The sequence below is a fragment of the Pipra filicauda genome, unplaced genomic scaffold, assembly GCF_003945595.2.
Source record: "Pipra filicauda isolate LSUMZ 115617 unplaced genomic scaffold, ASM394559v2 scaffold96_size2947999_pilon, whole genome shotgun sequence".
Classification (NCBI taxonomy): domain Eukaryota; kingdom Metazoa; phylum Chordata; class Aves; order Passeriformes; family Pipridae; genus Pipra; species Pipra filicauda.
Window position 1 is genome coordinate 1,588,369 of NW_024105164.1, and position 13,272 is coordinate 1,601,640.

General features: G+C 47.6%; 1 protein-coding gene across 3 annotated transcripts; it reads left to right on the forward strand.

The window, feature by feature from the left end:
* The first annotated feature begins 1,482 nt into the window (after positions 1-1,482).
* Positions 1,483-12,533, forward strand: CUEDC2 (CUE domain containing 2). 3 transcript variants are annotated; one of them, XM_027719204.2, is made up of 10 exons: positions 1,483-1,513; positions 2,275-2,403; positions 5,478-5,571; positions 6,417-6,560; positions 6,879-6,940; positions 8,368-8,501; positions 9,331-9,501; positions 9,838-9,899; positions 11,575-11,635; positions 12,012-12,533. In XM_027719204.2, the coding sequence occupies exons 3-10, from the start codon at positions 5,498-5,500 to the stop codon at positions 12,156-12,158; spliced, it is 855 nt and encodes a 284-aa protein (XP_027575005.1). In that variant the 5' UTR covers positions 1,483-1,513; positions 2,275-2,403; positions 5,478-5,497; the 3' UTR covers positions 12,159-12,533. The 3 variants fall into 3 exon arrangements, with proteins under 3 accessions (XP_027575005.1, XP_039233844.1, XP_039233845.1); XM_039377910.1 differs by lacking the exon at positions 1,483-1,513 and adding an exon at positions 1,589-1,630; XM_039377911.1 differs by lacking the exon at positions 1,483-1,513 and adding an exon at positions 1,595-1,612.
* The last annotated feature ends 739 nt before the right edge of the window (positions 12,534-13,272 follow it).

Sequence of the window (13,272 nt, forward strand, 5' to 3'; positions counted from 1 at the left end):
GACAGCATCTGAGAACTCTCAAAATTTCTTATGGGCTTCAAGGTTTCCAAGCAAGTCAAGGAAACTACAAAGCAGACTGAGGCTAAATGAATCCTTAAATTCTGCTGACAAATAGGATGCAATGAACCACCAGTGGAAAAAGCTGGTAGAACCTCATAACATAAATTAGTTCAGGAAGTCCTGTTCTAATTCAGTCAAGAAGTGATGAGGGAATGTAGGTCAAACAAGGCAACTGCAATTGTTTGTCATAGCTTTAAAGATTGTTAAATTCTAGGGGCCTTACATGTGCTACTTCGTTTTCTTCAAAACTTCCCCTTCCACTTCACTGTGATAAGCCCATCCCAGAATGCAGCTGCATTTTCAGCACGTTCTTTATACAGTGGCTCATACAAGTTGAAACCCATCCTAGAAATAGCAGGCTTGCTAGGGGATTTTCAAACTGTTTACCAAACTAAGGTAAAAACACTGATCAAAGGATAGATAATGCAGCATAGCTGATTACTTTCAGTTACTGTGTGGATAAGTGCAGCTAACAAGAGTCAAAAGCAGAAGAAATGAAAGGCAGTGAATACTTCTACAATGAAGTATATTCAGTGTCAGCGTATATATACAGTGTTAATAGAGGAATGTATGTACATTTAGAGAAATAAATAATGGAAACAAACTCTGTTCTTAATGACACTGGAGTGAGTGTGCAATGATGCTCCCTACCCAACTGGCATGACTCTGGATTTTTTTGGTGCTGCCAAAGGCAGAATCAGGCTCATTTACTTGGTATTTAGCAACACATGACTGAGGAGCGTGAGCCAGAGAAAAACTATGCCTTGCTGCTTTGGGATTTTTCTGAAGAAGCAGTTGGGATAACTGAGTTCCTTCTCCAAAGCTGCCCCGGGAAGCACTAACTGTGTGTCAAAACTAAGTAAACCGGCAATAGCTACGACCCCGTCCCCCTGCTGCCCCTTCTCCAGATGGTGCTCGGTCACAGGTTGGACTCCATGATCCCAGAGGTCTTTTCCAGCCTAACTGATCCTGGGATTCTTGAAGAGCCTGAGGCTGCCCTAACACGCAGCAATCCTCCAGATCGCCAGAATGAAGGATCATACAGCAGCTTGTCAAGCCTGGGTGTAGCGGGGCGGCTTTTTAATGGAAATGGAAACAGCCTGCTCGCAGCTTCCAAGCTCCGCGGGCGGCAGCTCGGGGAGCATCCCTGACAGGGCTTCGGCTTGGGAGAAGCGCCCCGAGAGGCACTGCAGCTCGGCCGAAACATTTCGAAGTGTTCTACTTTCATCAGGGAACTTGTCCCTTGCACTTTGCAGGGAGGCCAGTCCCAGCGAGCCTTTCCCGGGGCCGCCCCGTCCCCGCCTGCCCGGCTCCTGCCCGCAGTCAAGATGGCGGCGCGGGGACCGCGTTGGCGCGCAGCCGTGGCTGGCGGCGGGCGCGGCCACGTGACGCGTTCAAGCGCGCCGCGCGAGCCCCGCGCGCAGGGGAGGGCAGGGAGCGCGCGGGCCATCAGGTGACCCCCCCCCCCCGGCGGCGGCGCGCGCCCGTCACCGCCCGGGACACGGGGACCGGGACACGGACACGGCCGGGGAGCCCGGGAACCCGGGAGGGAGTGGGGCTTAACTGCGGGGTCGGCAGCGCGGGGGGCGGCCCAGGCGGCCGGGCAGGGTGACGCGCAGCCTCCGCGGTGCGGGGATCGACCCGCGGGGCGCGGCGGTGGGGGGGGGCTCGTCCGCGCACCGCGAGTATCGGGCACGCCGCGGCCTCGCTGTCCAGCCCTGCCGAGGCAATCCTCGCCCGGCCCCGGGGCTGCTCAGCCGGTGTGGCCGCTCCAGGGGCAGCAGCCGCTCGTCGCACCCCGCGTGGGGCTCTTGGGGCTCCGGCCGTGGGGACCCGCCACAGCACGGACACCCAGCAGCGCTCTCTGGGCTGTCTCCTTAAAGCCTTGAGAAACAGCTCCTGCTTCGTTTGACACGCTGATGAGGCCACCAGTGCCTTTGGATTATTCGAGTGATATGCAGGGACCGCTGCTGGCCTTGATACAAAAACTGTAGATGTTGAACATCTCGACATGTCAGTGAACTTGAAGGCTGACAAGCACACTAATCTCGCAACCCAGTTAGCCTTCCACAGGATACATTTTATTAAAAAAAAAAGTAAAGCTGTACCATATGCATTAGAGGAAACGGTCACAAGTGACATAAAGATACCAGAATACAGAGTGATTCTGTTGTTCTCCCGCTCCAGCTAATTCAGCTTTCCTTTCCCATAAAGGGCTTCTTCATTCATGGCTTGGGCCAGGCACTCATTGGATGGACCATCAACTCTCCTGCAGGCACTGAAGTGACTTCACAAACACTGGCTGTGAGCGAAGGTCCTCGCACAGGTGGCACGTCTTCTCAGGTAAGGGCTCCATGTCAGCAGAGCACCCCAGTGCAGCTGTCCAGTGTAGATCTGGAGGGAGGGGAAGAGTCTGGCCACTGGCATTAACGTTACTGTAATTTACTGGGACTAAGTTCCAACTTAGTCCTTATTTTCATTTCAGAGCATTAAGCAGTTAATTGTGTTAACAAGCACAGTGACCTCAGCCTGCTTTCCCATAGTAACCACACTGTGAAAGTCCTTTCAGAGACTTCATTAGCAAGACAAACAAAAAATGGAAGCAGTGAAATTATGTCTGTAAGGTGTTACTTAGCCTGGAAAATTTTCTTTTAGGCCAGCAAAGTTTGAGGAGGTAAATAGTTCAGTGGACTATAGCCATGGCTGGTTCTCTGTCCTGCCAATCTGGCTTCTGAGAAATTTCCTCTGAGGCTGTATGTCACAGGCTGCACCGAGAGGGCCTTATATCCCAGAGAAATGCACTTCTCCAAGCACAGACACGCTGAGCAGCATAAGACATGCTTTGTGCTTTCTCAGAACCAATTTTCAGAGAGCATAGTGAACCATCCCTGTCCCATTACTTGGGCTACATGAACCTTAGCAAGGTGTTTTAATCAATCCCTCAGTCAGATCAGATTTACCTAAACTTTCTCCAACCTGCTCTGAGAAATATCCAAGGCATATAACACCCATCTCCTTCCACTTGCAGAAACCTCTAGTCACTGGTAGGCAAATTAATGATCTCATAAAAGTTGATATACATCCAAATGGCAGTTCCTCTTAGCTCAAAAACATTTTCCTAAATTGCTCTCCTCAAGTCTGTCTTGTTAATATAAAGTCCAAGGCACAATCCCATCCCATCACATTGACTATTTGAGAATCATTACTGAAGCTTGACTTGAAAGAGCTGTCCAAAATGATCTACCTGTATGCAAACATTCCAGATTTTCACCCTTTTTGAGGAAAGTAGATTTGTATGAATTGTAAGCCAACTTTTCTTGAATATAGCATAAGTAGTTATTTTATATAGATAGATAGCAGAAAGATAATGGTACTTTTAGAGAGATATTATTACTACATCTGTTTTACCAAAAAAAACCCCCTACATTTGACAGTAACATGTTAGGAAGGAGAATGCAAAGGTGATGGGGATTGCTAGGTTCTCGAGATTTGATAGTAGCTTGGGAAACTCTGTTCAGTTGCTGGTCAAAGTATCTAGCACAGAAAATGAATAACTTTTGCATTCACATTTTGAGAACTGATACCACTTTTCTCTACCTGAGATGAGGAAATACATATGCCACGCAGTGTTACGTGGATCAAGTAAGCAGTCCTGATATTTCAAACCAAGCCTATCTTAATGAGATGACATACAGTGCTCCACTGCTCATTCTTTAATAGTAAACCCCAGTGTTTAAAGACTGCCAGAAAAATAACAGGGATTTCCAAGACCTGAAGGTCTCTTATTCTGACAGTGCAAAACTGTGAGGCTGTAGCTGTGAACAGAGCAATAGAAGTATCATTTCTTTATTGTACACTTTTAAAAATAGATTCTGTGCAACATGTTACACAGAGCCCACATTATAACAACCAGAATTGCAGAAGGACTTTCATAGATACATTTGAATCAGCTGACAACTACTGTAGTGATCTTAAAATCCACATTGCAATTACATCTGGAAGTTTAAAACTGTGGTAACATCTTTTCAAGAGAATTGAGCTCTCGGGAGACTGATTTCTCCTGCCTTTGGTTTTTAGATCAATTTGTGTATTATAAATCGCTCCCACACAAACTGGGCACATAGGATAAGCTCTTCTAGTGAATCTATTGCAGGTCACCACTAGAAAAAGTGTGGCATTTGAAGGTATAATGCATAAAGTGTTTCGGTGTCCTGAATTATGTAATTCTAAACTTGTCTGAGTGCGTGGGGTGGTTTTGTTTATATCCTGCTAGCTCTGAAAGTCTCATCTCAGGAAATGCCAAACCTTTTTTGATTCCCATGGAAATGTGGGAGTTGTCTGTCAGCAGCCACGTGACTGCTCCACGAGTTCTGTGTCAAACAGACCTGGTCATGTCCTAGTGTGGTTGAAATGAGGGAGCTGCACTGCTGGGAGCATGTTGACCTTTGGAAGTTCTCTGGCCAATGACCACATCAGTTTCTCTGTATGCAGGGCCGGTTCTTCCTTAGAAGAACTCAGTGCTTGTACCAGGAGTTTGTCCACCCAACAGCTTTGTAGACCCCAGTGGGAAGGAATGGTTAAGGAACAGCTTTTCTCCACCCAATTCAGTCCAGGCTCAGTACTGATAGCTGAAAGGAGGGCTGTGGGCAGCCCCTTTCTGCCATGGCTTCTGTAGGAGCTCTGTGATTCTTAGAGCTCCCCTGAGTTTTGGGTTATCAAGTGCCCCTTGTTGTAGCTGCATCAACTGTAGAATGGCTCATTTACCAAGCACAACAACGGGCTCCTGTTTGGGCAGGATTCCACTGGCAGTCTGTGCCTGACCTGGAGACCTTTGATATTTTGGCTGGCAGACTAGTCATCTGTGCCCTGCTTGGTATTTCCCTGTAAAATATGCTCTAGGTTGTCCTTTCTTTAGGAGACATTACTCTTCCTCCCACTCGTTCCTGAGTCAAGTCCAAGCATTGCTGCAAATGCTTTTAGCTGGAAGGTCCACCCCTTTCTGTACTGAGAGTGCAAATCCACTACCCATTGCTTCCTCACTGGACAACACAGTGTTCCAGCTCAGAAGGTGTCCCTGAGCCCCTGCAGCTGGACACATCTGCATTTCCAGCTTTGCTTCCCAGAGGTGACAGTTTAAACGTACAGTACAGCTGCATACCTCCAGCATCAACACAGTCAGAAGAGGCCCAAGATGTTGGGCTGCTTTGGGCTGGTATTTCCAGTGGATCCTCATACGGCTACTTTTTATGGATGTTTTTGCCTGCTGTTACTCAGAGACAACAAGACGTTGGAGGCGTTTGTGAATTGTTCTGATCAGAAGAGCACACTCGCCTATACCTGCATTTTGATCTTGATATTTTGATCTACTTCTTGCCTTTAAAATTACATGGAGTTTTCTTTTTCCTCCTCTTTTTTAGAGAAAAAGGTTTAGAGAGACATGGAGCTTGAAAGAATCATTCGAGACACACTGACACGCTTCATCCAGTCCCACATCCCTGCAGCAGATCTCAGGTATGTTGAGATAGGCAGATCCAATAGCATTGTTCTAGCTTGAACTCTGCATTAATTGTCCCTCTGCCCATTATATTGAACTCTGTAGCTTTCCCGTACTTTTTGTTGCTTTTCTTTAAGCCAGATCCAGGATGGAGGTAATTTGCACAGGCTCTGAGAGGAATGCTTGAACAGCTATAGTTTAGCATTGCAATCTAGCAGTGTCATTTCTTTGATGACCAAGATGATTAATTTCCTGTCCAGTAATACCCATTAGAATATGGGATTTCCTTCATTCCACAGTGCTCCCAAAGGGCTTTCTGAGCAGGATAATGCTATGTCAGGGCTCTCCTATTTTGAACTCTGCCTACATGCAGAGATACAGCTGCCTTGAGGCTGGAACATAGCAGCTGGTTTTGCAGCTGGTGCCAGTGGTGACACAAGTGTGGAGAGCAGCAAGCAGAGAACACTGCATCCCACAGAGAGTGTAGCTTGACAGCATATGATGACCTCACCTGAAACGCCAGTCAGCATAGTCAGTCAGTCAAGGGTTTGAGCACTTGGAATATTTTGGTTAGCTCAGCTGAAGCACCTGCAGGAGCCTCTGGGCACACTGGGTCTTTCATTCAGTGCTGCCCAGGAGGCAGAACTGCATGCAGTATTTTATCTGTTAATGCTTCCCACTCAACCAGTGGCCACCTGCTACCTGGCTTTACTGGTGGTATATGCCCATAAGATACACTCCACATAGGTCCTTCTGCTGCCATATTAAACAGACAGGAGGTTAGGGGGAATGGGGATGTTGAGAGAAGAAAAACTGGTCCTGTTGACACTGCTGCCACATCTTGTCTTCTCTCTGTCTCCAGTGGGATGGATGATGTTTTCTTCTCTTATATCACGGGTGTCCTGGAGGAGCTGGGCTCACCAGAGTCCTCTGAGGAGAATTTTGACATGGACACCTTTGTGGAAATGATGGAGGCATATATCCCTGGATTTGCAGAAATCCACAGGTATGTAACTGTTGCTGCTTTTTATGTGCATGTCATGCACTGAGGGCCTGGACCCAGGCCCCTCAGTACCATAAATTATTTTGTTATACCCAGTCGAAGATGTATTAGTACCAAACCTGTGCAATTAAGTCAGTCTTTGCCTGAATACACAGATGCTAACCCCAGTATAGTTTGCAAGTAGGTCCTTGGCCATCTGAAATACCAGTTGATTTTATTGGGCCTCCCATCGAGCCTTGTCTTTCTATAAAAAGGTTGCCAAGGAGGATTGGCTAGTGCTTTTGTTTCTCACACTAATAATACAGCTTCTGTCTCTTGCAGTGGGGATGTTTGCGAAATGATGTTCTCCCTCTCAGAAAGGCTTGGTGAAGCTCGCAACAAAGGTGAGTTACACAAACTATTTCAGCACAAGAAGGTATATTCTGTACATGTTTTCAGTCTTCATATTTGGAGTTGAGCAATGTCACAGGATAAAATACAATCTTGTTTGCCACAGTTAAGATCTCATAAGGTAGCCTGAATTGATTGACAGGGGGTTTTTTCAATGTTCAGTGAGGTTTTTGATGTCAACACATGGGAGGTTGGAGTCATACGGAATACTGTCCAAGACATACTGGAGTGAAAAACACACGATCAGTTCTCCAAATACCTCTGTTGAGATCAAATCCAGAGTAACAAGGAAGAAATAGCAGACACAGGGCTGCTTGTTGAAATTATGCTGTAGGTTAATTCTGAAAGTGAGGATTTTTGCCTGCCTCTGATACCCATCTGCCTAAGTGGCACTACCACTGAGCAGCCTTTATCAGGTGCATCATCAGAAAAAGTATCCAGCTGAATACATGTATCACATCTAGACTTAGCATCCTCAAAGCTCACTTCCCATTCATCCATGGACCCTGGCACAGATGCAATATGAATGATGTGCTCTGTTCTGCACAAGACTACGCTATGCCAATGGCCCTTTTTAACCTCAGCATTCACAGATCAGCTGGACTGCTCTATCAGGTGCTTCCCACTAAAGAACAGACAGGTTGAAGTGCCTGGATATTAAGCCTTCCAGGGCGTACAAGTCTGGGTTTTGCTTGTCTAGTAACATCTTTGCTGTCTTGCCAGAAGGGTACACAGTGTAGAACAGACAGTCCTGTCTTTTATCTTACTTGCTGCTTTCTTGAACTTGGCAAAATCTACTGTTCTGCTCTGGTATCCTGCATCCTACCCTTTGAGGATCCTGATGTAGCCAGAGCATGGAAGGAAAGCACCATTCCAGTCTTAGATAGGACAGAGAAAACGTGAAATGATTCTTCTTGCAGTGACAAAAAAACAGCCTGTAAAAAAGAGATGCATCAGAGTAACCTGATCACAGGATCTGCTGGCTTGCATGCAGTCTGGAGACTACCACAGTGTATTCCCAAATTTAAAATCAAAACCACACCTTATTTCAAAGATAGAGCAAAAAGCAGGGAATTCTTAAAAAATGTAAGAAAAATACCTTAAGTATCCACAACGAAAGCACTAGAGAACCAAGAATGGAAAGGTAGAATTGAATTTGCAAGCAGCCCATGCCCTCTACAGCCTGGAAATGCAGAAGTCGGGCACGCCAGCATGTGCTAGCACTGCCTTCCTGCAGGTCAGTGTGAGCAGAGCTGCAACTGTCCTCGCTGAGGGCAGAAGGAACAGTAGTGCTTCCAAGTCTTGTCACGTAAGAGATTTGCTTTGGCACATGATGCACTAGCAATCTAATGCCAACAGAAAGCACAAAGCTCTAACCTTAGTGGGACTGTTCCTCAGGAGATATCAATGTGTCTTTAAGAAAAACCTGGCCAAAAGGCTGTGGAAAGCAGGAGTGAAGCACCCTCTGAAGACCTCACCAAGGGCCAGGAGCCTGGAGCTGGAGCCTGCAACGGGGAAAGGCTGTGCACTGTAACAGACGGAGCCAGGGCCCAGGTATGAGTACCCTGCAGAGGAGCAGGAACACTGGGGACAGTCACAGAGCACTAGGCTACCAGCACCACCTGAGGGCATTTTCCAGCTCTGCAAGGAACCACAGCATAGGCGGTGACCAGGCATCACCGTGTCTGTGATCTCCTGATTGTATGGCCTGAACAAGACTGTGTCAGAAAATTATGTGCTGACAGAAGACTATGAGCCAATGCTCTGGCTCATCCTTTCCAGCAGCTGGAAAGGATGAGCCAGAGCAGTGGCACTGAGAGCCTGTCCCAGTGCCCTCAGAGATCCCACAGCACTACAGCACCTGGTGTATATCTCCCACCTTCCTCCCCTATGCTCTGTTTGCTCTTTCTCCAGTTCTGATCTATTCCTGCTCTGCAGCATTCTGTATCCACAACTTTCTAGAAAATGCTGCTATGGTGATTCCTTTTGCTGTAGCCTCAGGTCAGTGTTTAGCAGCTCCTTCCTTTTCTGATCAAAGCACACACAACTTCACAAGGTGTGCACGACTTCAGGCATTTGCACCACAGTGTCCAGAAAGCTCGCTCCTAAGGAGACACATAGCATGGCCACACAGATGAGTCAGTTCACATCAGCCCTACTTGAAAGTAAGTTGAAACAGAGGGAGGAGATTAAGGAAGAGTAATGGTTTGTCTTTCCAAGGATACATTTCCCTGTTAGCTTCGGGAATGGGATTTAGCGACATTTGTAAGGAGAGAGAGCCTTCAGCGAAAGGCAGGCTGAATTTCCTGACAGTGAAAAACCAGAGGCCCTAGCCCTCTCCTCACTGCATCCTCAACTTACCGCTGTCTCTTGCTCCAACTAGGAAGACGATGACTTGAAGGATGGGTTGGAGCTGCTACTGGAGATGTTCCCAGCCTGTACCGTGAGCCAGGCAGAGAAGGCTCTTGCCATGGCCTTGGGGAACTTGGAGGAGGCAGTGCAGTTAATTGTGGAGGAGAAGGTGGAAATTGGCCCATCAGGTGTGAGTGTGAAGGTACTGTACTCTGACCTGGGTGGCAGTGGGCCAAGGAGCAGAACAGAGCTCAGGGACACACAGGCATCACAGCTGTCTCCCACAAGCAGGAGCTTTGACTGCACAATGAGCCAGGAGGATCACCCAGAATAACAGCCCCTCCCTCTCCCTCCCTTGGCTCTCTTAGTATTAGGCTGTGCCCACAACCAATCTAGCAGCCCAGTGGAGGTGTGGCTGGCACTGCTTTCCCACAGAGGCTGGAGTGCTCCACCAGCAGCTGAACTCACCAAGCTAGCAGGGGGAAACTGTATGTTCCATGTGTTGTGCTGTTCATACACCCACCTTGTCTCCTCCCAGGAACTGGCACGGCCCCGCAGAACACCCAACCACGAGGAACTAAAACAGGTTATCCTACAGAAGTAAGTACCCAACAGCAAAGAACCCCTCATTTTGCTCTCAGTAAAGGAGGAGGTGGCAGTTTGGGAACAATGTGGTCTATAAAGAACTTAGGCTGCAAGATGCTTAGAAGGAGGCTGTGAAACTGATTTGGGTATAGCTGAACACATCTAAACACAAATACAATCATCATCTGGAGGGGGAAAAAAAAACAACAACCAACAACTACAAAAAAACCAAACCAAACCAACAAACAAAAAACCAAAACAAACAGATTTGGTATTTTTAGAGCTCTAGCACAGAAACAGATTACCTGTACCAGCTGGGTCACAACACTGGCTGTGTGTGAGGTTTCAGCCTCCTGCAGATATAGTGTAAATCACAGTACTGTTGGCTGAGGTCTTGGTTAAAGTTTCAAGGCACAAACATCATGCTGCAGCTCAGGTAACAAACACATGGTGATTTGTAGAACTACAGCGTTTGTAGAACTCATTCATACCTCTATCCTTGGAGACAGTCCAAACAAGGCTAAAGATATCTTTAAGAGGCTGTCTGTACAACAACACTGAGAAGATTAAATCTCAGTTGCTGAAGGTGAAAATTTAGTGCATTTAAAGAAACCTCTCTGAAGTCCCCCTGTAGGCTTCTTGGGAATGAAAGTATCTATAGATTGGTTTACCTATATTTATTTCTAAAAGCATTTAATTCTCAGTAAGAGAACCCACACTGTGGTTTCATCGATCTGCTTTAAGATCTCAGCTTTCATGAGCAGGCAGCTTCCACACATCTATCCAGCCACATTTTTTCCACCACTTTACATTCTCCCCAGTGACAGAATAACCAATTGGTGGGCTAGATAACGCAAGGCAGAACAGCATCCAGGCAGAAGTAGTAATCTCTGTCCTTGCCCACCTCCTGTCCAGGCTCACGTCAGTGACAGGCGAGGGAACAAAAAAGCACCAGCTCCTTGTTATGTTTCTGAGAACTTCAGTTTAATGACATTTTGGCAACATCCTGTACTTTAAACATCACTCAAGCACAGGTACAGAGAGCAGATCGCCATAGCTGAAGATACACATGAGCAACTATATTAACTACTGAGGGAGCAGTCACGGTCAGCTGTGCTAAACCAGCACCAAAATCTCAGAGTAGCAACTCAGCAGTACAACAAGCAAATGCTTGGACCCTGATGTTTCAGTCACATAGGAAATGAGGTGATGCTTTTATGAAGTTGCTTCCAGCACAGGCCTGTTTCATAGTCAAGTAGGAGATGGAGTGTGAAAGAAACACCATCGTTCAGAGCAGAAGCAGACAGATTGGTCCTCTAATCTCACCTGTCTCCTTTGGCTGCCATCACTTGGACTGAGAAGGAGCAAAGCTGCCCCAATGGGAGAGCACACCTGACCTCAGCACCTCTCTCAGTTCTGCAGTGGCTATCAGCATTCTCAGCCACCTGAGTTTTCAGTACCTTTCACATATAGCCAAGGATGCTACTCCAGGAGAATCCTGCTGGATTCTCACCAGAAGGATGACACTTCTGCCCATTTCATCCACTTGGGAACATCAAGTGCTCTTTGCTGCAATCTAGTCACATAGGACGCATTGCACAGCCACAAACCATCCAGGGGAGAAGGGATACAGGCTGTGAGTAGCCCCAGGCAACATAGCAGTGTTTACTAAATGCTTCTTGTGTTTCAGATACATGATGGTGGATAGTGCAGATGATCAGAAAACACATCGGCCAGCTCCACCCAAAGAGGTAAGCAGAGCAGTCCCAGCTCACCAGCAGTTTGAATGTCCTTTGTTACAAGGTTTAAAAAAATCAGGGTGAAAGTCCAAAAAGCAAGAGGGCAGCCAAAGGCAGGACCATTCACAGAACCTCTTACTCAAAGAGAGAAGATTAGCTTAGCTCAGGTGCTGCAGGGTCTGTCAGTTCCTACCATTCCTGACTACCGTGGCTCTTGCTCCCCCCGATCAGACAACATCCTTTCCAATTTTGGCCAAGATTCCCAGCACAGATGATGGTAAAGCAGCCCACCCACCTCCCAGAGTGCAGTTCTACTTCTGCTTGCCCCCTGCCTTTCTCAAGCAGTGTGGCTGTCCATCCACTTGGTGTTAATGTCTTTCCTCACCAGGCTCCCAAGAAGTTGATCCGCTATATCGATAACCAGGTGGTGAGTACAAAAGGAGAGAGGTACAAAGACATCAAGAAGCCTGAGAGTGAAGAGATGAAAAGAACCTATATCAGCCTAAAACCAGCCAGGAAGTACAAGTTCCACTGACAGCCAGGTTCTCCTGCTCTTCAGCCTTCCACCTCACTGGCCAGGCATGGCAGGATGGACTGTGGTGCTAGGAATGAGGGACTCCTCCACCTGCCACTAACTTGAACTAACCTGGGAGCCAGGACACTGTTTTCAGCTTCCTCAACTAACCTAGTTGACAAGGAGGAGACTTCTCTCCATGGGTAGCTATCCCTCTGCCCCCAGGGGCACACTGCAGTGACTCTCTGGAGCCTGGGCATTCTCTGCTCTATATTGCATGGGACATTTTTAGATCTGAGATGTGGCTTGTGCTTTTGCAGCAACCTTTTTAACAAGTCTCTGTGCACTGTTGCTTTGAGTGCCAGTATTAATAAAGATGATGTGAGTTGGTGTGTAGTTCTGCCAGAGCATGCATATGCTTTACAGACACTATCTCCAATCCCACCTAGGGCCAAAGATAGAATCAGGGTCATCCTCTCTTCCCCTCATTACTCTCACCACAAGATGTGGCTGCTGTTTGATTAACTGCCTAGCGGATAACAAGGGCTGAGGCTGAACTCCAGAGCTAGACTCTCCCTGCCAACGTAACCTGCAGCTCTCCACAAACTTCAGCTTACAGTAGAGCCAGTGCTTCTGCCATTTCTTACCACTATTGAGTGCCAAATTTCCAGCCATGCCACATGGAGCAAGATACAGTAGCAGGCCTGGGCACTACTAAAATGTTAAGTCAGAAGCTGGAAGAAACAAATGACAATGACCAACTGCTTTCAGTGACAGCACAGCTAGGTTTGGTGCTTTTCTGTCAGTGAAACTGTAGTTAGGAGCATCTCCCACCTTGCCCCAGCCTAAACCAGCACCCTAGGCCTGGACAGACACACTGCCTGCGCTGGGGCCATGCCAGTCCTTTGGTGCTAGGCTGGCCAGTGGCCACAGGCTGGAGCTAGGCTTACTGCCCTCCTCCCAGAGCCCAGAGGGGCCTGCCCTCTCCCAAGAAGAAGGCTGGTAGCTGTTCTCTTTCCTGCTCCAGCTGGTCTGGTTTGTTCCACAGCTCTGCTGGCATGCCCTGTACACCCACCCCAGGGGACAGTCCCCATCACACACTCCCCTGCTCTCTGGACAGCTGCCGCTTAGAGAT